This window comes from Pyrus communis, chromosome 15, assembly GCF_041283825.1.
Source record: "Pyrus communis isolate YQ-2024b chromosome 15, ASM4128382v1, whole genome shotgun sequence".
NCBI classification, from domain to species: Eukaryota; Viridiplantae; Streptophyta; class Magnoliopsida; order Rosales; family Rosaceae; genus Pyrus; species Pyrus communis.
In genome coordinates this window covers 19,321,633-19,347,213 of record NC_142579.1, presented here as the reverse complement: position 1 = coordinate 19,347,213, position 25,581 = coordinate 19,321,633, and the positions used below count along the sequence as shown (strand labels likewise).

At 38.5% G+C, this 25,581-nt stretch overlaps 2 protein-coding genes and 1 non-coding gene across 7 annotated transcripts; 2 read left to right on the top strand and 1 right to left on the bottom strand.

Annotated features, from left to right (window-relative positions):
- Positions 1-5,910: 5,910 nt before the first annotated feature.
- On the top strand, positions 5,911-10,297 carry LOC137742720 (U-box domain-containing protein kinase family protein). Of its 2 annotated transcripts, XM_088685715.1 has the most exons (9): positions 5,967-6,090; positions 6,169-6,345; positions 6,568-6,680; positions 6,800-6,927; positions 7,007-7,421; positions 8,217-8,357; positions 8,436-8,975; positions 9,208-9,921; positions 10,024-10,297. In XM_088685715.1, the coding sequence occupies exons 2-9, from the start codon at positions 6,183-6,185 to the stop codon at positions 10,219-10,221; spliced, it is 2,412 nt and encodes an 803-aa protein (XP_088541841.1). In that variant the 5' UTR covers positions 5,967-6,090; positions 6,169-6,182; the 3' UTR covers positions 10,222-10,297. The 2 variants fall into 2 exon arrangements, with proteins under 2 accessions (XP_068338763.2, XP_088541841.1); XM_068482662.2 differs by having other exon boundaries at positions 5,911-6,345.
- Positions 10,298-11,101: 804 nt separating this feature from the next.
- On the bottom strand, positions 11,102-17,785 carry LOC137742728 (Xanthine/uracil permease family protein). 4 transcript variants are annotated; one of them, XM_088685717.1, is made up of 11 exons: positions 17,668-17,785; positions 16,709-17,472; positions 15,790-15,887; positions 15,535-15,705; positions 15,194-15,294; positions 14,633-14,768; positions 14,457-14,507; positions 13,429-13,716; positions 12,857-13,091; positions 12,331-12,611; positions 11,102-11,612 (listed from the first exon to the last, which is right to left on the bottom strand). In XM_088685717.1, exons 2-11 carry the CDS (start codon positions 17,364-17,366, stop codon positions 11,400-11,402), a joined length of 2,232 nt encoding a protein of 743 aa, XP_088541843.1. In that variant the 5' UTR covers positions 17,367-17,472; positions 17,668-17,785; the 3' UTR covers positions 11,102-11,399. The 4 variants fall into 4 exon arrangements, with proteins under 4 accessions (XP_088541843.1, XP_068338774.2, XP_088541842.1 ...); XM_068482673.2 differs by having other exon boundaries at positions 17,583-17,718; XM_088685716.1 differs by lacking the exon at positions 17,668-17,785 and having other exon boundaries at positions 16,709-17,633.
- A 3,954-nt stretch (positions 17,786-21,739) lies between these two features.
- On the top strand, positions 21,740-21,840 carry LOC137720550 (U6 spliceosomal RNA). Its single transcript, XR_011066537.2, has one exon. It is a non-coding gene; the product is annotated as a U6 spliceosomal RNA (small nuclear RNA).
- Positions 21,841-25,581: the final 3,741 nt, after the last annotated feature.

Sequence of the window (25,581 nt, the reverse complement as noted above, 5' to 3'; positions counted from 1 at the left end):
TTCGAAATCCAACACTATAATCCATAAACCTTAAAACAAATTTATATATAACTGTCGACTGTCATTTACGCTTTATTCTTCTTACTGAATTTCATTTTTTTTAATTTTCTTTTTTGAAAACATGATCATCTGGCAGATGTAAAAATTATGAAAGGTTCAGATCTTTGATATCACGTTTCGATATTTACGGTTAACTGAAATATGAGTCGATGTCATATAGTTTGTAGAAACTTTATAAACATCAAGCAATATTTTCACTAACCGTAAAACTCTGAATATAATATTAACGATCCAAACTGTTCATCTTCTTGCATCCTCTAATAGATCATATTTTCAAACAAGTAAATCTGAAAAACCAAAATTTGATGAGAACAATGAAGCGTAAATGTAAACAACAATCAACGGTTAAATTTTGATCTATGATTTATATGATTATAGTGGCGAATTTCGAAGTTAAGCTCTTCATGAAAGTTGGAAAGCTTGTCATTATGAGTGTTTATATATTTTTTCTATATTTTTTACACTTCTACATTAATTAAAAAACTATTAAAGACTTTACTTAAATAATAGCCGTAAGATAAATAAAAGTAAATATGTACCGTTGGATTCTATTTCACTTGTATTATTATAACTTTTTTGGACAAAAAAAAACCCCTTCTCTATTCCAATATTTTCCAATTTTACCATTTGATCAATTTAGGTAAGTGAAAGTATACTTAAAAGAGAAATGTGTTTTCATGTTTTGGATGTAACAATATGGTATGTATATATTTATTTAGTATTATGTTTTTCATTTTATTATTTATTGGTTTAAAATATATTTTCCTTAACGGGTAACGAGTCTTACCTGTTAATATTATCGAGTCGATTTCAGGTCTTGTCATTTTACCGTTTATTTTAATGGGTGTTACACGACACAACCTGTTAAGATATCGGGTATAACACGAAAATGACACAAACGCGGAAAACACGATACGAATGTCAGTTCTACTCGAGGGTAATCTTGTCTTTTTTACCCAAAAATCCACATGTCGCCTCCACATTTTTCTTGATTATTTTTTGCTACATAAATGCCCCCACACCTGTTGGGCTGCTCATAGGAAAAGGCAGCAGGTGTAGAGATCTTCTTGCTTTAGGAAACGTAGGATTGTTTCCTATTTTGATGTAGATTCCCTCTTTAATTGGAAATTAGATCCTTCTAAGAAAAGGAAATAAATCACTTCTAAAGTTAATTTAAGTCTACCTTAAGTAGATGATTAAATCAACTTTAGAGAGCAATTTATTCTACCCTACAAGAGAGAGAGAGTTAGAGGATACTTGTTCCCCCTCCTCAAGCAATCTTCTACACTTGCCCATGCAAATGACCGTCTTTTGTTGCTTTCTTCATCTTCTCTGTGCCGCACCGAGGTAAGAAAAATTTAATTTTCCTTGTCTTCTCATTGGATAATGATGTCGCAGGGTAGGCTAGTAGTAGCCTGGGTTAAGAGCCCTCTGCACTAAGGATTGGCCTCCGGAATGATTTCCACAAACGCCTTCGTGGATTGAGCTTAGAACCTTTAGGTCGTCGGAAGGCACTAGGCAGCGGTGATGTGGTTCAGTGTAGGATGTCGTTCCACATGTAGTAGCGTGCTGCCTTTATTTAGAGCTTTCTAGACTCTAACCTTTCCGTGGGGAGTGTGCCATTGACCAGGTAGTCTATAATAGAATTTGCCAGTTTGGAGTTGTACTAACCTGTGACACTTCGGCCGCCGGCTCCACCTCTATGTCTGGCTTGTCTAGATATTCCACCAGGATAAAGCGTTTGAGTTAATGGTCAAGGGCGAAGCCTAGGCCAGTTAGTGCGTCCGTGTGGGCGTTGTCTGCCCACAGAACTTGAGTGAGGGTGTAAGTCTGAAATGCCTAAAGTTGCTTGCGTACTTTCTCTATGTATTGCGTTATCCTTGGATGTTTTTCCATATACTCCCTAGTAGTCTGGCTGGTGATTAGCTAGGAATCAGAATGAATTGTAAGCTTTTCCACCGCTAAGTCTTTTGCCATTCGAAAGCCTGGTAATAGGGCTTCGTACTCTACTTCGTTGTTGGATGCCTTGAAGCCTAAAGTAATCGCGTGCTCAAGCATTGAACCGTATAGGGTGACAAGGACTATGCCTGCTTCTGAGCCTTTTGTAGTTAGATGCGTCGTCGACGTGCAAATGCCAAAAGTCTCCATCAGGCGAACCAGGCACGGTTAAGGAGTGCTCGGCTACCTTCGGAGCATCGTTGAGTCGCTCTGTTACATCGCCTAAGCTAGGCATGAAGGTATGGTAGGGAACCATGGAGCTGGGCCATGTTACACGTAACAGGAGATGCTTAAATGCTGGAATCATGCCGCTTTAGAGCTGAATTATGGAGCAAGGGTCGACTGGGGCTGTGTGATGTGCAGCAGGAGGTGGTGCTCAACTTGCTGGTACATGTTGCTCCTATGTAGAATCTTATGAGGCAACAAGGACAAAACTTGCTTCCGAGTGTCCTTCTAGTGTTCGTCTGCCCTTGGCGGGCCTTTTGAGCCTAGTTGTTGTGTTCGTCAAAAAACTTTGCACCACCAGTGTCTGCGCCTTTATCGTCTCACATTTGGATTAGGCGGAATAATGCGCCATAAGGATGACTACTTGTGTTTGAAGGTATAACTTGAGCTTCTGAGTTGCAACAACTATCGCCAAAGTTAGCTTTTGAATTTCTGGTAGCTGGTTTCCGCATAGAAGAGAGCTTTTGAAATGTGGAGTACAGGTAGTTAGGTCCCTAACTCTTCTTATATAAGGGTAGAGCTTATTGCTGCTTCAGATGCAGCTGCTCATCCAGTCAGACCTTGAATCTCCTTCAGAGTAGTGGGGGACTTCATATTCAAGATCGCTTGGATTTGCCTTAAATGTGCATCGACGAACCTCGTCCCAAAGTGCATGCTTCTTTGCCAGAGCGAAAGAGTCTACTAGAGTAGATCTTCTTTCATGATCAATTCTCCGAACAGCGGGTGGTCTGCTGGGAGTCCTCTTTGGAAGGCTGCTCTAGCTATCGGGTCGTTGCATCTGCCTATCTTTGCCTTCTTTGCTTTGAACCTCTTCACATAGTCACAAAGCGACTCCTTTGGGTTCTTCTTGACGTTGAACAAATGGTAGGACTTTTTCTTAATCGAGTGATAGGATGAATATTCTTTGGTGAAAACTAAAGAAAATTCGTCGAAACTCCGGATGGATTGTGGCAGCAGGGTGTTGAACTAATCTTGCGCCTCGCCTTGTAGAGTGATGGCGAATATCTTACACATGAGATTGTCGTTGTTTTGATAAAGGATCATTGCGCTTCGATAGTGCTTTGGTGTCTTTCCAGGTCTTCATCCCCTTTAAAGGATGTGAAATGTGGCATGCTGAACTTACGTAAAGGCTCTGCCTACTCGACCTTATCCGTGAAGGATGACCTGTTTATGTTGGTCATGTCCTATTGTATGCCTCGTTAGTGACCTTGTTGTGCTGGAAACCGCGCAATCGCTCGATCAGAAGCTTTTCTACTTCTTCCTGAATTTGCCTTTGTTTGGATAACAGAGCTCTCGGCTACCTCAGATCGTGACCTATTGGTTGAGGCTGCTCTTCTACGTGCTCAGCTCATCTATATCACGGATGCAGTGCATGTGGTTCGTTCTTAGCAGGCAAAGGAATTCTTCGCAAGCTGCTGATTGAGCTTGAGCCTGACTGAGTGACTGCTTCTCTCCGTCCTTCGTGCTACATATTCCGATGTGAGGTGGAGGATGCTCCTTGCAGGCCTAGCCGCAAATAAACACTTTACCTGGAAGGTTGCTCATCTTGAGATCGGAGTGTGACCCCAACCGTGAATGTATGCTCGTCAGTGGGCCTAGAAGAGAGTGCACGCTCCTTCACGTGCTAAGATAGGAGTATACATTATCTCGAGAGCCTAATTAGGAGTGTACACTGCTCGAACGCTCGGTCTGCGACTGGTCGAGTGGTTGCTTACCGGGATGCTGCTGGCGAGGTTATTCATCTGCCCTTGTCCTACTTCGGGACACCTTGTCTGTAGCACGTTGCATCTCGGTGCGCTACAAGAGCTTATTCACCGATGTCGTTTGTTGTGCGAGGGTGCTCGTCAATTTTATAACTTGTCAAGACAAGTGTTGTTCTCCATTTGGGTTGAAAGAGCTTGGAAGGAATTCGTCTCCTTGAGCAGTGGAAGTGTGGTAGACTTTATGTTACATCCCAGCCCGGGGGGGACCACTTCCCGGGCCCGCTCCACTACCATAGCACGATATTGTCCGCTTTGGGCTTACCATTCCCTCACGGTTTTGTTTTTGGGAACTCACGAGCAACTTCCCAGTGGGTCACCCATCATGGGATTGCTCTAGCCCCCTTCTCGCTTAACTTCGGAGTTCCTACGGAACCCGAAGCCAGTGAGCTCCCAAAAGGCCTCATGCTAGGTAGAAATGGGAATATACATTTAAGGATCACTTCCTTGGGCGATGTGGGATGTCACACTCTAGGCGCGAGATTTAAGTTGGGAAAAGTCAAATCCGCGAAAAAATGGGGTGAAATGCCCTTAGTTCAATCGTAAGCCCAGAAATTTGAAGCCAAGACAGTTAAAATAATCTTAGATCGATTTGGGCTGCTTGGAAGGCCACGGGAGCAGGCTGGGCCACTGGAGTGGGCTGCTCAGCGTGTGGCACACGTGGGTGCAATGCTAGGGATCGGCTTGGCAACGCATTGGGTTCGCATCGAGCTTGAGTGGCTCGGGCCGTCTCACCTTGGGCTTGGGCACATGTGGGCTTAAATGGCACGACTTAGGCCGTGGTTGTGGCGCCGTAGGCCTTACCAAGGGTGGTTGTCGTGGTGGTTGCCACAGTGGTGCCCCATAGGTGTGGTGCCGCTCCACTCATCGTTGTGTTAAGCCTCATAGATCGCTGCGATCCTAATCCTTGAACATTGGAATTTCCATTCATCAAGGTTTTTGAATCTCTTGCCATTGTACTTTTCTTTTACATTTTATCGAAGAATTTTTAAAAATAAAAATTCCAAGAATATGAACGTACGAAAAATCTACAAGTGAACAAGAAAAAAAAAAAAAAAAAAAACCTTGAATGCAAGAGTCTTCTACGAGTGTTTGATCAAGACTCTCAATGAAAGCACCAATTTATGGATGCAAATTACTTCATTCTTGTTCTTGGACGAAAATGCACCTACAAAAACAATTAACACCTTATGTCAAGGCCAAGGCCTCAAGCGCCCACGATGAATTTGGGGGGTGGTGAGCTTTGGCCGAAGAACCTCCGATTCCAAAGTTAGAATTTTGAGGGAAAAGTGTTTGGAGAATTTAGAGTTGCAAGAGGGTTCAACTTAGGTTTTTGGAGAAATGAAGTGGTATTTATAGGGGTGTGGTCGGCCCTCTTTGGAGAGGTGGGAACCGGCCACATTTGGTGATTTTTGGGTGTAATTGCAAGATATTATGTCACCATAATATCTTGTAATCAATTAGGAAATTAATTACAAAATTAATTAATTAATTAATTTAGGTAATTAATCCTATTTTAAATGAATATTTGGAGGTTAACTTGTGGGGAGAATTTGATGAGGATGGATGAAATAGGTTTTGAATAAATACATATTTTGATCACCTTTAACCTTGATTGAGTGATGATTGTCAGCTGCTCGCGCGTAAGGGTTCTAATATACCTCAGGGGTAATCTTATTTTTATTACTCAAAAATCCACGTGTTACCTCCATATTTTTCTTAATTATTTTTAGCTCCACATAAATCACCTCTTTCTTTCGCTCTCTAAGATTGTGATGGTGATCGTGAGGGCATGTGGGTGTACTGTCGAATGTTGATTTGTCATGCCCTCTAGAACACAAAAAAGTCCAAGGGTGACCCTCCTACTACCATAAAAAATTAAAGGCAGTTGAATCCTTTTCTAAATTTCTAGTCCGTTTGACAAATCCATACAAACCTTGAGAAAATAATGAATCCAACGCTCCCACGTCAACTTTATCTTTCCACTTTTTGTTAAAATCTTACTGACTACATGCCTATTTTCAATCCTTCTCTGCTGATTGGTGTGGTATGTATTTATTTATGCAGTTCTGTGCATATATAATTAATGGAGGGCCTTACATGTTTCCAAACATATGATTTGAAGTACCAAGGAAGGCAATGGATACTAAAGCAGAGAAGGTGTATGTTGCCGTAGGGAATGATATAGAAGATGGATTTAAGACCTTGGAGTGGACCCTAAAGAAGTGGAATTCCAAGCCAATTTCCATTGCCATTCTCCATGTAACTTACAACATTTCCCAGGAGTTTGTCTACACCCCATGTAAGTTGCATAATTGGATTTCAATTTCCTTGATTAATTTTCAATATTTTTTGTACGAGCAAGAAATTGGCGCAGGGGGAATCAAACTCGGAACTTTGGATGCATGGTGTGAATGCTCTTAACCAATTGACCTACAAACCTACAAGGCCCTTATCATTTTCCTAACTTTTAGTTTGATAGGAATTTCTATTTATTTTTCTTTTATTTTTCATTTTGGTTCAGTTGGGAAGCTCCCTGCAGGTTCTGTGAGTGATGAGAAATTGAAAGTTTTTATTAAGTATGAGCAGGAAAGGATTGACGAGTTGCTGTCCAAGTACATATCATTCTGTGGCCAGGTTTTTGTAATTGCTTGATTTTTTCCTTCGATTCCTGCTAAAACGGGATTACTTATATTGTCCTAACTACCATCACAAGTTGTTTCTTAATTTTCCAGAACTTTATTTGATGTTCATAGGTGAAGGCTGAATTGCTCAGAGTAGAAAAATGTGAGCAACCAATTCATACAGTCGTCACAGATTTGATCCGTAGACACAACATAACCAAACTGGTTATTGGATTTCCATTCCTGAAGTGTTCATCTTGGTCCGCTTCTTCATTTTATTGTTTTCTTTTTCATTTTCATTGATTAATTGTACTTAACTTTTCTCTCTTTGCCTTGTAGGAGAATGAAGAGTGCGGTAAGTGGATCATTTTATGTTCATCATCACAAGCCCGATTTCTGTGAATTATTCATAATTTGTGGGGGAAGACGGGTTTTCCTCAGAGGGGAGAACAGTAAAGGAGTCATAGAGGATGATCAAGGTGTAACAGTTGCAAAAATCAGAGAAAAATCCAGTTTCAAAGCTTGGCTAGCAAAAATGTTCAATGAAAATCCAGCATATTCCCTTGATACAATTTCTCATCCCTCTCTCGGATTTTCAACAAATCCCTACTCCTCAAGCTCACAGAACCAACGGGGAAATTGTGTCCAAGAACTTGAAAACTATTTCCAGCATTTGTTGTCTTTGAAAATGGATGAAGGAGTGCACAACAGTCCAATGGAGTTGGCTATGCCGGAACATGCGGACTCTGATATGGTAAGTTGGTAAAAATGAGTGCAACTTTGCTCGTCTTCATTGATTGTTGTTAGATTAGTATGATTTAATTAATTCAAGACACGAATTTGAAAATTTAAACTAATCTAACGACAATTAACGAAAAAGTGAACATCACCCTTACTTTTAGGAGGTGAGCAAAGTTGTTCCCTTGTAAAAAAAAATATTTATTTAATGCTACCAAAACTATCTTTCTTGGTCTAATTTTGAAGTAGGTAAAGAATGATGAAGCTATTCAACGGCTCCACTAAGCTCTCTTTTGTACCAAATACCATCATTTTGTTTCCTTGCTTAAATTTCTTTTTGACCTTAGAAACATATGAGAGTGTTGGTTATACTCCAAACCTTCTAACACGTAATGAGCTCTAATGTTTTTATCTACAAATCACGGTGTAATACATATCACATTATGACACGTGCAAAACTAATTCATTAAAATTACAAAAAATAGTTTGTGAACGTGTCATATTTTAATTTGCATACATAAAGAAATAACTTATAGCATGTCAAGCTGTAATTTGTTTGTTTGATACTAAGTATAATTTGCACTAGAGCCTCCTTGTCAAGTAGAGGTCATGCCTATCCTGTCCATGTGTTTAGACTTTGCTTCCCCAAAATTCAAATAGGACCAACCTTTTGCCATTTTAAATTATAGGAGAACCCAAATTAAGTATTATATATGAAATTCCTTTGATCTTAACATATGGTAACAGTTCATGTTATACTGTTCTATTTTTAATATCTAAAAGAAAAATGCCACAACTTGGCTCATATCAGATTGCTGCAGAAGATATAGAGTCCAGGAAGAAAACTTTAAAGGAAGCTCAAGACATGATCAAGTTGAAAAGAAAGGAAGCCAAGGCCAATCTTGAAAGAAGCACTAAAGCACAACGGGCCATTTCTTTATGCAATCGTCGGGTAATACACATGATATAAAACAAATCAATTTTGTTCTTCTTTTTTCGTGAACCTGTAATGAATTTTCATGTTTTATAGGCTGAACAACTTGAAGCAAAGATAAATGAAGAGGCGACTAAGCGAGAAGAGTTGAAGAAAGCATTGGACTCCGAAAAGGAACAACTTCATGAAGTTATAATGGATACTGAAGAAAGCAAGAATAGGCTAAGTTCACTCATGGAGCTCCAGTTTGAACTCTCAAACAAACTTCAAATATCTACATTTGCAAAATCAAACAGTGAGGCCCAACTAGAAAAGGCGGTAAGTACCCGAGCGGAGATGGTTAGAGAGATTGAGGAACTACGGCAGCAGAGAGATGTTCTTCATCGTAGAATCGAGTTTTGCAAAGAAAAGGATGCGATTGGAATGGTCGCAAGGCTTAGTGACGCGAGCTGTGGTTTCAAGGAGTACACAGCCGAGGAGATCAGATTGGCAACAAATGATTTTTCAGAGCGTTTGAGAATTAAACCAGGAGGAGATTGGACTAGTATATATAGAGGGCGCATCAACCATGCCACAGTTGCAATCAAAATGCTCAACTCTGGTAATGAACTCTCTAAGCAAGATTTTCAAGCCAAGGTAAACCCTATACAAGAAAATGTTCATGTTCTATTATGTTATATTGTGAGGAATGTGTTGTTCCAATTCATAAACCGATAATATAACATATTTGACTGTTTACAGTGAGAACATTACGCATTTCCTAAAATATATGCCCCTATAACCGAAGTAATTGATTGATTGCACACCGCATATCAGTTTTGAGGTTGTTTCAAATTGACAGAAAAACGTTGATGATTTGCATATGCAGGTGACAGTCCTTGGCCACTTTCGGCATCCAAACTTGATCACAATGATTGGGTTCTGCACTGAGCTAAGGTGCATTGTGTTCGAATACATGCACAATGGTAGCTTGAGAGATATATTCTTGAGGGACATATTGTTCTCCTCCCACCTAAGCTCGAAGACAAGAAAAAGAACCATAGGATGGCACGACCGTATACGTATTGCATCCGAAATATGTTCGGGCTTGGGCTTTCTCCACATGGCAAAGCCAAAACCGATTGTTCATGGTCGGCTTTCCTTGTCCAACATCCTCTTGGACCGCAATCTTGTAACAAAAATCAGCGGTTTTGGCCTATTACTTACCCATGATGAACAAAGTGTTCGATCTGACATTCGTGCTTTCGGAGTTTTGATGATGCATCTTTTAACTGGAAGGAACTGGGCGGGGCTAGGTCAGGCAATGAACATGGACCAAGCAGCTGTGATCCGAGATTTAGATGACATGGCTGGACAGTGGCCATTGGATCTAGCAGAGAAACTAGCAGGTTTAGCATTGATGTGCTTGACAAGTAACCGCAGGCCTAGTCGAGATTTGAACCTGGCAACATTGACGGGAGAGCTTCATGAGTTGAAGAAAAGAGCTGATGATTTAGTGGCAAGTGAGCGGGTGAAGGACGAAGATGTAAAAGCAAAAGAAACGCCTGATGTACCTAGTTTTTTCCTGTGCCCCATTTTTCAGGTTTGTTGTCCTTTCAACTCGCATAACAGTGTTTCGTTTGTTTTACTGCTAATCATACAAGAAAATACATAATTTACTAACAGAGTGCGCTTAACTTTGCAGGAAGTGATGAAGAATCCACATGCGGCAGCGGATGGGTTTTCATATGAACTCGACGCCATAGAGGAATGGCTAAGAATGGGGCATGATACATCGCCCATGACAAACTTAAGGCTCAAGCACACATTTCTTACCCCTAATCACACCCTCCGTTCCCTCATCCAGGACTGGCATAATAAGAGATTACTTCCACCCCCATAACATGTATATACGAGATCAGAATGGTTTAATTTTCGTAGCAATCAAGAAAAGAGAACTGTCATTTCCGCCCAAGAAACACTTAATCATGCATGCTGATAATCAATCCCACGTTTCTAATTACAGTTGTATGTCTGCAGTCTCCCTGGTGACAATATAGATATCCAACACCTAGTCAAATATAATATGCATCTCACTCTCGGAAAATCTATATTTTCAAGTCACAGGACCAAGTCTGCTGCATGTCAACGACTCTAAAACTAGGCAACTGTAAGTCCGTTACATCGTCTACAACTTCTTTTGCAACCCTCCCATATGCATTCCCACTTTTTGAGACCATCGGCTATCCAACTTCGAAGCCAATCAGATATAGGTGCACTATAATCTACTGTAGAAGGATCCCTCAAATCGTTGCAACTTGCAAAATGTGTCTTGTTTGAGCAGTAGATCTTATCCTTCCGTTCTGTCAATGTCTTTTGTCCATGGAAAAAAACCTCTTGGTTCTTCATATTCTTTTACGTTATGATGAACTGCAATGGAAAATCAACTTTTGGATAGTGCACAGGTTGGTCCTGAATATTGGCGGATTGCTTTACGGCTTGCTTCACCGTTGAACTCGTCGATCTGAGGGAAGTAATGGCATGATCTGCATGAACGAGTTCCAACTCTGGGTTGAATGACTGCAGTGTCACTCTTCTTTTCTTTGACATCCTCCACCTCATCTTGTTAAGACAAGGTCTTGTAACGAGGTTATTTATTGGAATAATGAGTTTAGTCAAAGACCAAGTGGGCCGTAAAACTAAGTGGGATGTCGCTAATACAGGAATCACACTCCTACATATTAGGCCCGAAAAATTGAATAATTCTTCCACTAATGCAAGAGTCGGTTAATAAATTTCTATTTAGGAAGAATAATTGTATTATGAAGTTACAGATCACAAAGAGCAAAATTTGTAGCCCTTACTAAACTTTCCCAGTCATTTGCAGAATCAATTGAATTGATTGCAAACTATTATCTAACCTCGTAATTTTACAACATTTCCAATTTGGTGTAGGCAGCTAATTGCTCTGTGTATATAGTTATTTTTCTTCACTTGAGCCGTATCCAAAATCTACCAAGTGCCCTTGAATTTTTATTCTACTCCGAGCTCGTACATGTGGTCTGCTAAAATATCACCCACCTAGACGTTTCGCCTGGCAAAAATATCTGGAAGCTTTCTTGGCAAGGAATAATCTTCAAGCGAAGATGGATCCATCGAGATGTCTTCTGGACGTGACCATAAATAAACCCCTCGTTCTTGCCGGCTGCCTGGGACAGTGTTTTCCAATACAAATGCTACCAGAAACGTCACCACCATGTTCAAAGACATAAGTCCATTCATAGCAAAATCAAGCTGTCAGACATTTAAACAGCGAATCAGCTCGTATCTAACTCAAAGGACACAAACAGAATTTGAAACTGTTCAAAGAACAGACTCTGACAATAAGTTTCTTTACTTGTTCTAAAATGGACCCTAGAGGCGTCATATTATGATCATCTTTATCTGCCTAGCAAAAAAAGTATGGGCTTTTTACACATAAGCCGATGATAACATCACAATTTAGAGAAAAACATTTCAAACCCAATGCTTTAGAGAAAAACCCAACTTATTTTGCAACACCAAAGGAATTTTCACAGGTAAAATCAATTAGAGTATGACAAATGGATAGATGACGGTTTTTTACTCCAACTGAGCGCTTGACTTGTTTTTTCTATAACTTATAGTTCTGGGGGTCTTTCCTCTTATTTACTACAAACTTAATACCTAAAAATGATTTTAACCATTTTCAAAAACCAGGTCATCAGAATAAGTGGTCTTGTAACTAACTAGAATCTGAACTAAGTTGGACAGTCCATGACAATCAAGCTAATCAGCAGGAAATTTTATATAAATGGTATCTCAAAACTAGAATGTTTCAGCGGTTCATCACTATTTTCATAGAAACTTCTCTACTTATTTTTCTTTCTTTCCTTGTCTTTTAATTTTTAGGGGGGCGTGGTAAAGCACTGATATTTCATGCGTTTGTAAACTTAGAATCATAAAGGAAGCAAAGATAAAATAGCTTTCTTACTTGTTTAATGTTGGTGTGGACAGGTCCATTAGATGCTGCACCATAGGGAACAAAATAGCTAGGCAGTATGAGGCTGGTTTCGGGTTGATATTGTTGAAAATATGCTGGGATAGAGAAACCAAGGAATAAGGAAACACCAACAATCATTATGTTTCTAAAACTTGCTGCTCGACTATACTGCAAAGTTGAGAGACCCAGTGCCACCACAAGGGCCCACGTGAAGCAGAGTACTGAAGCAGCCAAGGATAGTGGTATAGAGGCAAGAATGGCACCCACTTTTCCTAAAGCATGAGTGAAAACAATACATGTTATTCAGAAGAAGAAAAGAAGTTCTAAATTATCCACCAAGAATTGCCAGCAAGCTAACTATATCTGTCAACAATGGCAACCAAATAGGCATGCGAACTGGTATTGAAAAATTGGGATCCGATATAATATTTTTACATGCACTAAATTGTCAAAATGATACAACATGTATCCAGTACATATCATAATTTAACACTTATTACTTTGTGCTTCACTTTACCTATAAATGAGAAGAAGATTAGGAGAACTGCTCCAAGTTCCACGGCCCTGCGACTTGCTACCTTTGTTATGTCAACTGTGTGCATATTTTCTGTCAATGTTGTTGACCCAGTACCTGAACCCCAAACTCCAGCCAATATACTGCAAAAACCCTCCAGTGCAATTCCTCTGCTGACAATTCCTGGGGTTGGAGGCTTCAAATTAATTCGCACAGATGTAGTGTGGTATGTTCCAACCTAAACAAGTTATTGTACCATATGCATCAGTGTCATGGTGGTATTTCAAAAATTTTGCTTATATACCATCCTAAACATACAGATCTAAAGTTTCTTTAGCATTAACCAGACAGGGATTGGCCTTTGCCAATTACAAAGCCTTCAACGTAGCACAAATTCATAGCATTATTCAAGGGCATTTTACTAATCCCCTACTCAGAGACAAGACATTTTGGGAGTTTATATGCTTGCTTACCAATGGCCTGACATAAGCAGCAGTGGTGTGTGCACAAACACAAGCATGTGAAATCATATTTAAAACTGATTTTCAGCTGCATTTGAGTTACAAGGTACCCACCGAATCAACTGATGCAACAAGCGACACAAAGATCAGGATAATACAAGTCCTGAAATGGAAGACAGGAATACCCCACTGTAAAGGGTAAGGAATCCGAACCCATGCAGCAGTTCTCAATGCATTCGAAACATCGGTCCTGCAATGTCTCATTGTATATGCATGCTTTCTGCAAGCATCTATTAAGATATTTGAACTAGGTACATCAGCACTGCAGCCCTTGTAATCATATGCTCCACCGGCTGTCAAAAAGAATGCATAAGTCCAGATGATCATAACACTCAATGGAACCTGCAATGAGAAAATGTTTGCAAGATCAATTAAGTCACAATCTCGGCTTGTACCAAAAAAAGTTACAAAAACATTGTAAGTGATACCAACAACTAGACAGAAGGGAGCAGAGTGAATTATCATGTTATTCATTCTTCTTTTTTAACTATCAAATGAAAAACTGTAAATTGTTTGGCCTTCTTGTTCATGGGCAGGGTTTTAGGAGAGGCTTGAGATTGGTGGTTTGGCTTGGGTAGGTTTTTAGTCCTACAATTTGTCCAATGCATCTCTTATTAAGAATTTGGCATGTCAGACAGTCATGGGCAAAACAGTCGTGTCCAACAAAGTCCACAACTGATGACCACAAAGATATACAACAAAATTACCCAGCCAGGATTTGGAAAACAGATACAGCAATAGAGCTTAGATGTCAATTAAAGTACATATTCGAACCTGGGAGTAAGAACTTGGATACTTTTAATCTTGTCCCAAAAATGGGCAAAGCTTAGATAGCATTAGAGGCCTCCCCTAGAATGATGTTGGGAATTGAAGTTTCCACTATGGCACAATACGTGGACCATATGAGCTCTTTTTCCCGTCAAAAGAGCAGGCAAATTATAGGATAGGGTTCAGTCACACATACCAAACACTGAAATCTTCAAGCTCAAAAGACTTCAAAGAACAATATCTAATTTAATAAATAAATACAGTTTCAGTAAAATAACACATTTGTAAGGAAATTAGCATTTGTTAACACTTACCGCATAAATCTGAAAAAAGCGATTCCCAAAGATGGATACCCCTCGAAGGTACTATAATCGAAGCAAAAAAAGTAAAGGAATTAGCATTTGTTAGCACTTACCAAAAACATTTAAGACAGTTAATGAGGTATAGAACTACAGGCTTCATAGGCATATGTAGTACCAAACATGCTCACCAGGGTGAATATGAGAACCAAAAGTATCAGCGGAACACTGATTTCCACACAACTACCAGCTTGAGGAAAGCCATAGCTAAAAAATGCTAAACCTACAGCGGCAACTGTTGGTGCAACGACAATGGGATTTATCAATCTGAAAGGAGTTATCATACATATCAGAAAGGGAAATTGCATAACTTATACATGCACAAGCAAACATTAATCAGTTTTAAAGTATTAGCCATAGCAAATGCGCTAGGCCTCCTGAAACAAACTATATATGCAACCATGATTTAATTTCTCAATACTACGGCTATATTCTATCAAATTATCTTTGCTACGTCCCCATGACATGATTAAACAAGCAAAATATGCAAAAATAATATGTCTCCTAAGTTGTTTTACACTGTCAATTGTCATAAATAAAGAAAATGAAAGATAGATAATCCAGTAGGATTAGGAGCAGAGCCAATGTATACAAGAAACACATTTTCATTCCAGAGAATATATTATTTGTCTTTTCAACAAGCACTGAAATATTGGCAGAACGAAAATTTTACAAGAAACCTCTTGGATTACCTCAGCAGAAAGGACATTAAACCACTAAATCCCAGGAGGCTTTGAAATATCGAACCAACAATGACAGCTCCTTGCAGTTCCCTCATTATATGCCTAAATTTCTGCAACAAAATTAATGAACAATAAAATTATGAGGTCCCTGTTACTTCTAACATGAAAATAATGACAGTCAACTTCATTTCAGAAGGGTATAATTTTTAAATACTCAAGATGCAACAGCAAAAGCCACTAATTCAAGTAGGAAAATTCACCTCGATGTAAACTTTCTAGATAATTATGGCAAAACTCAAGGAAATTACAGTTGATAGAATCTCAACCATTGTTTGTTCTACTGAACTTACATGCTCTGTAACATTTCGATATTCCTGAGCATTAATGATAACTAAGGCCGGTGCCAAGTATACAAATGAACTTCCTTGAACTAATGGAAGTCGGGTTCCAAAGTAAGAGTGCAGTATTGTTGTAATGCCAGAAACCAGCAGCACTGTTGAAATAACCGTGGCAGTATCCTTCTATGGTTATATAGGCAAAAACATACAGTGAGTTTTCCAGTTTAAGTTGACAGACAAAAAGAACACAAGACAACACATGCTTACATCTGTTCCACCCATGGCCGGTACCATGATCAGGGGGATGAATATAAGCGAGCCAGCCAGTGATAAATAGTGCTGCAGACCGTAATACATTAGTGGGACTGCAATAAAAAACAACCAAATGAGAGTAAGGAAAAACAAAAGCTGTGATCTATTCCAACAACATTCAAGAGTGGAAATTCATTCTTCCAAAAAATGTTTTTCAGTAGTAAGGATGCTTTTCAATTACTAAACAAAGCCAAGGGAAATCAATCGATTTATTCTAAGAGAAGACCGCAACTTATTTTACTTTTGAAAGCTTTGTCTGCACTACATAATAACATGAAAAAAAAAAACTTACGCTAAGCCACTAAGCTTGAATCTAAAGCTGGGAATCTTATTTAAACTAAAAATGTTCGAGAAAACGTTTTTCAGCTATGCCGCTCTGGAAAAAGAATAGTGGGTTAAATTACAAGCATATGTGTTCTTTCTCTCTGCTACTTGCCCATATCTGATGGAAAGGAATGGAGGTTGCTTAAGGGAATCCAGCCTCCCCTGTCACAAGAATCCGTCTATTTGTTATTTGCCGAGGTTTACTCATATTAAAGAGCGAAACATTGAAAGTTTAATTCCCCCATATCAGCTTCTTTTCCCTAACCTTTTCAAGTACTGAAAACTTAGTAAATCAACAACTTTGTTCCACTTACTATAGACTTTTACAAAGAATAAAAACAAAATAGCTGTCTTTTTACTAAGATGGCTAAAGCTAATAATAAGGCTAAATTGATTCTGTCCTATGGAACATTATTGTATATTCCTAAAATTAATGACTGCAACCATCACACAGCAACTGCATAAACAAATACGATTATGCGAATCAACCTATGAATCGACACAAAGACCCATCAACAAATTATCACAACAGAAGGGCGAGTACACTAACCAATCCCCGGATTTTCTCTCAAGCCAAGCTTCATTGCAGACGGTCTCCGCCACCCTCCATCAAGAGGTTCTTCCCCATCTGCATACAAATTCATTTCCACATCTCCTTCATCTCTCCCATCAATTATCTTCGGCTCCACCGCCGAAGCAACTGCTGTGACTCCATGCACATTCCCACTCCCATTCCCACCCCCATTCCTATGTGCATTCCCACCATCTGAAGCGCCCAAAACAGGCACATTCCCAATCCTCCTCTTACCCTCAGCCCTCACTGCTTCATCACCCTCACTCCTCAACCCTCCATGTCCAGCCCCGGCATCCGGCTCAATCTCAACCCCTTTACTCGGTTTAGTGCGACCCAGAACCGGGTCGATCTCGATTTTCGGAGAGGACCCGCCGCCCCGCCTCCTATCAACACCCCTGTCCAAACCGAACCCAGCACTATCATTCCTCTCACTGCCACTAGCAGCCGTCTCCCCTGAGAAAGTAGAGACGAATCCGGTTCTTTTGGCCCAGGATTTCAGCTCTCTCGGACTGTGATCCCTCCTCGGCACAAAGGCCGAGATCTTGGGTTCAACAGAGCCAATTGCAGCTCCACCCCTCGGACCCCTCCCCCTCTCGGCCTTGGCCAGTGAATCGGAGCCCGACCCAGGTTCCATTTGAGCTTGTTCTCAATTGGGTCCAAGTTTTTTTAACCAAATGGAGCTCCAAAATCAAAGAAAAGAGAGAGCTTTGCCTCAGTTACTCGCCGGAGAAGAACACCAACTAAAAAAACCAGAAAACAGAAAATATTAAATTGGAAAAAGCTAGAGGGAGAGTGAAAGCAAAGCAAGAAAAAATTATTATGTTGATGTGTGAAATTGAAAAATCTGAACTGTAATGATGAATTGGTGATCAGGTCGGCTGGTGATTGAGATTAGTATGTGAGTGAGTGAGGATTTGATTTGAGCATCTTATTACCGGTTTTGGAAGTACTTTGCCGCTCGCTAGTTGCTTTCAGTTGAAGGTTTTTCTTTTTTGCTGGAATTACTGGAACGCCCCTTTTTTCTGGCCGTTAGAAAGAAAATGCCATTTCAAACTTTGTCATTTTCTTACGCCAATGTAGTACCCTCGTTTGGATTTCGCATCAGTCAACAATTGTCAATTATCTTCATCAGCGGACTACCGACCAAGGCTTCATGTAGACGTGTCAGCGGTTTATTACTAATCACTAACTTATTTGTTTTTATATGCACAAAATGTAAAGTGTGAGGGTTTGGTTATAAAATGTTTGGGTTTGTTATAATTAGAGGTGGAATTATTCAATATAATTCATAATTAATTTTGTCGATTTTCTCATGTAGGTATTACTCAATACACCTCTCAACAAGTGGAATCACCAGATAGTATATCACACATGTAACTAATTTCACATTGGTCATTCAAGTGTGGAACAAGGAAAGGTTATAAGTCAGATAAATCAACAAAGGCAAAGTAGACCCAATTCGAGTCCAATCAAATGACTCGATCTGATAACATGTTAAATTGTTCAAAGAGACGGCCAAGCGATTGACCCACATATGCAATTTCGTGGGTGTGGTGTTTTATAACAAAAAGATCTTGTACAATTATGATTAAAACCATTTAATATAAACAGCATGTCATTTCATGTATCTTGTGTGTAACTCATTATTCAACACTCACTCGTGTGGAACCACGTCATAGGCCACACGTGAATCCACTCCACAGAGGGTTAGTCAAGCAACACACATGAATATTGTGTACTTGGTATAGAGTCAATAATTTGCGTCCAATTGATGCCTATATTAGAAAGTATGTGACAAAGAATAAATGGTAGAGTAAAATGAAGAGCAACTTGACAAACAAAAAAGGAAATTCTATTTGAACGCATTATTTATCTCTCTGCACCCAACTTAAAAATTAGATATGCATTTTCTAACTTACTGTAATATGAAATAATTATTAAAGACAAATGCGTATAAGATTAAAAAAAGTCTCTGTTTTTTTCCAAAAAAATTGGGATAAAACACATTTTGATAAAATCCATGTTAATACAGGGTCCTTTTCCTATCCCTAAGAACAATACATGCCCAAGAGAAGGCCTGACTAAGGCCTAGGGAAAGCAAATATTGAAGGAAGACCCCAAAGGCCCACAAGGATAAAAAGGGATCTCGCTGAGCATTATTGCCGATCGCCACCAGCTCGGCTCGACTAGGTTACATAAACTACTTTCCGACTGACATGAGTACGTGGATGGACTGGCAACTTTATAGGACAAGGCTCAAGGATCATGCCTATTCAATCGTCAACTCACGACACGTAACAATCACCATTCAGTGTCAAAGTCTATGATGGGATGTAGGCGTGAAGGGAACGATACTCGGTCGGGCATAATTGGGTAATCGAGCCGAAGCAAGTCGCTTGGCTCCCATCACTTATAGAAGGATGCACACCCAAATGTGCAACTGTCACTTCATCGCTAAATAATTGACTAATGGATTAGAGCAGCACTCGTCATGTGGTGCTTACATGAAGCGCTAGGCAAACTACCTGGAGGATACTCTACAGATGACCGCTTCCCAAGAAACTCTACAACTAGACTGCCATTAAATGAAGGCACGTTAATGCAAGATATTTATTAAACTAGATATTTATTGGGTAGATAGGAGGAGGCCATGTCACCTTCTCTTTGAGGGCACACATTAGAAAATGTGGTTATTTGCCTATTTAAGGGGAGTGAGGCAGAGGGAGAAGGGGTTGGTAGAGTTGGGGTGAAATGGGGGCATTTGCTCCACCGCTTCACCAGGCTAAGGGTTTTGAGCCACTTTGTATGTAACCCCGTTTATGGATGAATCATCATATATCCTTGTGTAACTATTTAGCCCAGTATTTCACATTTTGTGTGCCAAGCCCACCAAGAGCTTAGTATCTTTGATTTTTTTCGTCCAGAATCTATGAGCATCCACCCAGATTCGTCTGGGTTTGACCTACAAATTTTGAGCGTTAACAATCCATATTGCAAATCCTAACCAAGAACTATCAGAATTGAGACCCTTAATTCATGCAAACCCTAATGGAGAAGTTGCTTCCTTGGATTGAAGAAACCAACGTGATCACATGCTGACATTTTGTTTTGATGGCATGCTTATCTTAAACGAAGTGGAGCAGAAACTTTAGACCACTGCATCCATTAGTATCATTTCTTGGGACGAAATGAAACTAATCAAACACTAATGAAAGGAAGATTAACATAAACACTGATGATGATGGTGATGACAATATAAACGAGAAAAAATCGGAAATTATAATGACTCCATTATATTTTATGAGAGATTGAGATTCATGGACTTTTGGCTTTGTGCATCCAAAAATATAGGGCTGTAACATTTATATGTTTTTCCTTTGTTTGGTTGGGTGTAGAAAAAGAAACAAGAGAATCAATGTGAGACGTGGGATCATAGTGATTGAAGGTATTTAAGGGTTTAGGGAGATTATTTATTTATTTAACAAACGATATTATCTACTCTAAAGGGAGGGAGTGGGCTAAACCTCACAATGGGCTAGCAATAATGTGGTTCGAATTCGCCTTTGGCGAGAATCGAACCTAAGACCTCGCACTTACAAGGCGAGAATCGAACCTAAGACCTCGCACTTACAAATGAAGAGGAATACCACTAGGAGAAATGTTGGGTTCAAATATAATCTCCCCAAAAACAACGTAAACATTGGGTGTAGAGTGAATTATTTCACTTTCGAGGTCAAAAACTGAGCTTTTCGTTTTGAGTGCATTGTGAAATTTTCTTTTGTGTTTCGAGGGTATTTGGAAAATTTCTTTTGTTCTCAAATTTATTTTTCTTCTCTTTTAGTAAGAATTCCTATTCCTTGCAGTGACATTCATAGCTTAAAAGCGATTAAAGATTTTACTAGTGAATGTTACTTTTAAGTTAAAGACAATTAAAAGATGGCTTTTCTGTTTGCTGGAATTAAAAGATAACTCACTCAACCTTTGGTTCGAGGCTTTATACACATAATTAAAAGTTAGTTTGTGGACTATCACAAGAGATCAATTGCTGGATCTCTTCACTACTGTTTGGATACTTTTATTTCAGTTATAATAATCAAAGAATAATCCCCAAGTATATTTCTCCATTATTTTGCTTCTTTTCACTTTTAAATGAATCTACATCAGAGATTAGAGAAAATAATGAAGGAATATAGTAGTAAATGATGCTTTATTGCACTAGTGAAAAACAATTATGCTCATGCATTGTGGTGGGGTTCGATCTCTACTTATTCTTTTCTTAATAACTAAGTATTTAACCCACTAACGCTATCACTCTATTAGTCAAGATCTCAAGTCTGTCTCATTGCTAGTTGCCAGGCAAATTCAAAAGAAACTTAGCTTGTAAGAAAACTAAGAGGTGTGAAAAATACTTTTCGTTTCATTCACTTGATAATTCAATGTACACATTTGACCTTAACATTTACAGCTAATTACAAGAAAAACCCTTGACTAACTCACTCCAACTATACAAGAACTATTAGACTCTTTACACCCCCCCCCCCCCCCAACCCCCCCACCTTTCAAGCTGAAACTTGATGCATGAAATGTTCCAAGAGGAAGCTTGGACTGTAGGAAACTAAATCTTTGTCACTATTAGATTCTTTACACCCCCCCCCCCCCTTCAAGCTGAAACTTGATGCATGAAATGTTTCAAGAGGAAGCTTGGACTGTAGGAAACTAAATCTTTGCTTGGACAAAGATTTTGTGTGTATATAAACTATTTGGTCTTGACCGTAAAAAGACAATCTCCTCGTCCTGTAATTATCGTCTAATCCGAAAGAAATTGGGTCCTTTTGCTTTGCTTAATTATTGTCAAAGCAGTGGAGACACTTATCGTAAAATATAAGTAAGGTAGTAGATAAAATAAAGACGCTTTTGTAAGATTCCACATCTTCGTTTTTCTTTCCTTAATAAGTGATTGGCCTACCAAAAAGTTATTTTGGCCCACAAGAGCTACCATATATAATTGTTCTTTCGGGAACATTTTACAAAATTAGAACGATGCAATGAAGATTATTATGACTCTTGTGCAAGGATGACATGCATGAATTGAGAATTAGCATATAATCAATTATTACCGACAATGCCATGAAATTCCATTCATGATCGGCAGTTGAACTTTGATTTTTAGAAGACAAAAATAGGACATTTTCTTTATTTTAGGGAAAGAAATAGGATAATTCGGTCATGCACAAGCCATGCACAAAACTGAAATTACTAAAATACTCATATATAAATACTAAAAATTATCAACCCATTTCATCACTTTTCTCATTTGGAAGAGAGGGATGTCGAGAGAGTTCTGTGAGCTCTAAGTTTCTGAGTTGAGCTCAGATTTCGAAGAGAGGGAAGTCCAAAGAGAGGTGAGAAGAGTGAGCTCGATTTTGGGTTGACCTCATACCTCTGATTTTGAATAAAGGGATGCGAGAGAGAGGTGAGAAGAGTGAGCTGGGCTTTGTACCAAATTTTCTATTTTGGCAAGAAGGTTTCATTTTTTTTTCGACTATTGAAGCTTTGACAAGCATGGTAAGGTAGGCTGTTTAGTTCCAAATTTCTACATCAATGATTTCGGGAATAAATGGATTGTTTGTAAAATGACTTTATACGTAGAAGTTAAATTAGGGTTTGAGTTTCATGTTAGGGCCTATGGGTTGTGGAATAAACTTTACTTTTTGACGTGCTATAAAACTGTGATAGAACAATTTCTGGTTCAAGTGTTTAATTGTAGAAGTTTGTGAAATTTTTCTCGTAATGTGCATGTGGTGTGCATGGCTACAACTTAATATGAGAAGCAAGAATGTTCACTAGTTATAATGCACGTATGTTGGGCCTCAAAATTTAGTGAGTATTACCGCAACCTAGTTGGCATCGGCAAATAAAAAAAAACAAAAGAAAAAGCTTAAAGGACGTTAAGGGTCATGCCTATCTATGAAATAACGACAACGAGTATCATGTTTTCCATGTGCACGGTTAAGTAGTGGTTGATATACGTAACAACACTTTTCAAACTACCACTGTTACCTTATCTACGTAACAATTATGTTTTAATTGTATCCACTATACCAATAGGTTGCCATTAAAGTTTCTTATCAATGCAAAAAACAACTTGTTGCTCGATCTCCAGTTATGTGCATATCATGTGCATGTACTGTACATATATATGGTGTGCCTGTGGTGTGCATACAGTGTATATAGTGGTGACATCATTTTTTTAATATAAAAAAGAGTGATGTGAGCTTTGGATTTTTGGGTTGGCTCAGATCTGTGAGCATATCATGTGCATGTTGTGCGCATGTCGTGTGCATGTCAAAAAGAGATGATTTTTAATGGGATTTTCAAAATCTAGGTTCAAGTCAAAGATTTGTAAACTACAGATCTCTAAGGGATTTCCAGAATCTAGGCCCCCATATATCCCCCAACGTCGTTAATTGCACTATGCATGTCCACAACAAAACCGACGTCGTTACACGTATTGGTACAAATAATAAATTTGGAATTTTCTTCAAACTTAGAGGGAGAATGCATTCATCGGCGAAGGGGAGAGAGAGAGAGAGAGAGAGAGAGAGAGAGAGAGAGAGAGAGAGAGATTGTAGCAGAAAAAATGGTGTCTTTAGTCTTTCATAATGGATTTTCTTTGACATCTGAAAAAATTTTGGACTGCAGATTGGTTTTGACCTATATGATTTTGAATGAGATTTCAAATTTGGGGAAGAAGATGTTGATTTGAGGAAGAAATCCGAATCTACAACTGCAAGCACAGAAATATGTTCGTTTCCCAAAATAACCAATTAGCAAACACAAACAATCTCCAAATAAATCAAATCTTCCAATTGAGTTTTCTTTTATCTTTCACTAATTTAAGAACATCCAATAAATATCAATTTTAAAGAGAGGGAGGGAGGGAGAGAGAGAGTAGAGAGAAAGAAATCAAAAAATGGGAGAAAATAACTCATTTATATACGAGGGCAATTTGATCATTTCAAGGTGTAGGAAAAATCAAATCTTTATCCAATTATTGGGCATGACATGTGCATATTCAAAAAATCATATTTCTATCCCGAGATTAAGATTATGTCCTATTTTATTTCCCTATAAATTTAGACTGTTAGATCCAATTTTCTGAAAGTTTGAAAACCCATACTTGGTTGCACTTCTATGGCATGTGTTCCATATGAATTGGGAATTAAGAAGATTGCTACTTTTGTAGTAAATCCAAAAACTGAAAAGAAACTAGCTAACCATAAATAAAGCGAGTAAAACCTAACCATATTCAAGGCCAGTAGGTTTGAAACTACCAGTGAAAGGGCTAAAAGTGTTGTTTATTTTATTTTTAAAATACTGATATATTTATAAATAAGGATAGGTTGATAAATTATACTCATACCCTCTCTCTCTTCTGCCAGGGCCAGCGAGTTTGTCAGTGTCGCAAAATATCCAGCTGCTATGCGTGAGATTCATACTTATCATTTACAAGAATCAAATTTAAAATATTTCACTTATAAAAAAAAAATCAATAATTATCATACTAAATAATTAAAAATATTTTTGACAACCAAAAGTACATGTGAATGCGTTTGGCATAAACAGACTATATTTCTAAATCATAGAAGCATTTTACTTAATTAAGAAAAAAAAATTTCAAATAATTTTTAAGAAGCACTTTTTATGTTTTTGTTTTATTTTTATTTTTAAAAAGAGTACGATATTTCATTCATGAATAAGAAATGCATTACAAATACATATCATAAAGAACTCATCCCAAAAGTGTCCTTGCAAACTAGATCTAAAAATATTACAATAAAGCATCACAAAACAATGAGCAGACTTAAAACATTCATCTAAGCTCATTGGGAGCAACACTATTACACTTATCAATAACTATTAAACTTCATATTACTGGGAGATCGAGTGAGAACAATATCTCAAACATAAATTGGGACAGGGAGTATGCCCATAGGTCGATCACATCAGCTAATCACCACCACGATCCCAAACACCAAATAAAGTAGATCCAGCAAATCAACCGCTCCACCCTTCACACATAGATCCAAAAGAGGAAGCACATCAAAATGAAAATTAAAATCAAGCACTCTCCTAGAGAGAGAGCAATCATACTAGCAAACTCTCCAGATAGAGAAATCAAACTAAACTCCAAGACAATTCCTGCAAATTACTAAACAGAAACAAAATAAAAGGACAAAATCATGTCGCCGCTCCACATCCTTCAAACATCCAAAAGTTGCCTCATTGCACCAGCTAACCCCAAAATGTTGTACTGACTAAACTCGATCCTGACACAATTTGACATCTTACATGGCTTATTGCTTCAAACCTATATCGAAGGTGATAACTTGATCCAAAAACCTTGTGATAACTGTGTGTGTTGGCCAAAAGATGACTACAGTGTTTCACACGACAATTCAACACCAAATAAGGTAAACGGAAAGTGAAAGAGAAGAGACGAAAAATGATTTTCAAGAGGATTGTAGTTGACCCCAAAACCAAAGACAGGAGCTACGGTCAAGAAATTTTCCTTTAATTTTAAGTAGCACTTAAACTTTGAATAAAAAATACAAATCCTATTTTTAATGGAACTTAACACAATCTGATGTGTATTTCTACGTTTGTGCTTCATAAACCATATACGTTTTTTTTTTTGAAAAGGAATATAAACTATCTTCGTAGTTGTCATTTAGTATTACGGTCTAATTGTATTCTTTCTCACTTATACGGTCTAATTGTATTCTTTCTCACTTATAAGTGAAAGATCTTATATTTTCTCTATTAGTGGAGATAATAACGTTTGTTTA

Excerpts from the sequence above, each read along its gene's own strand:
- LOC137742720 (XM_068482662.2), top strand. The coding sequence starts at position 6,183 with ATGGATACTAAAGCAGAGAAGGTGTATGTTGCCGTAGGGAATGATATA. Across the intron at positions 6,681-6,799 it reads ACATATCATTCTGTGGCCAG|GTGAAGGCTGAATTGCTCAG; the intron begins GTTTTTGTAATT and ends TGATGTTCATAG. Across the intron at positions 7,422-8,216 it reads AACATGCGGACTCTGATATG|ATTGCTGCAGAAGATATAGA; the intron begins GTAAGTTGGTAA and ends GGCTCATATCAG.
- LOC137742728 (XM_088685717.1), bottom strand. The coding sequence starts at position 17,366 with ATGGAACCTGGGTCGGGCTCCGATTCACTGGCCAAGGCCGAGAGGGGG. Across the intron at positions 14,508-14,632 it reads TGGTTCTCATATTCACCCTG|TACCTTCGAGGGGTATCCAT; the intron begins GTGAGCATGTTT and ends CTTCGATTATAG. Across the intron at positions 13,092-13,428 it reads TTGTTGCATCAGTTGATTCG|GTTGGAACATACCACACTAC; the intron begins GTGGGTACCTTG and ends TAACTTGTTTAG.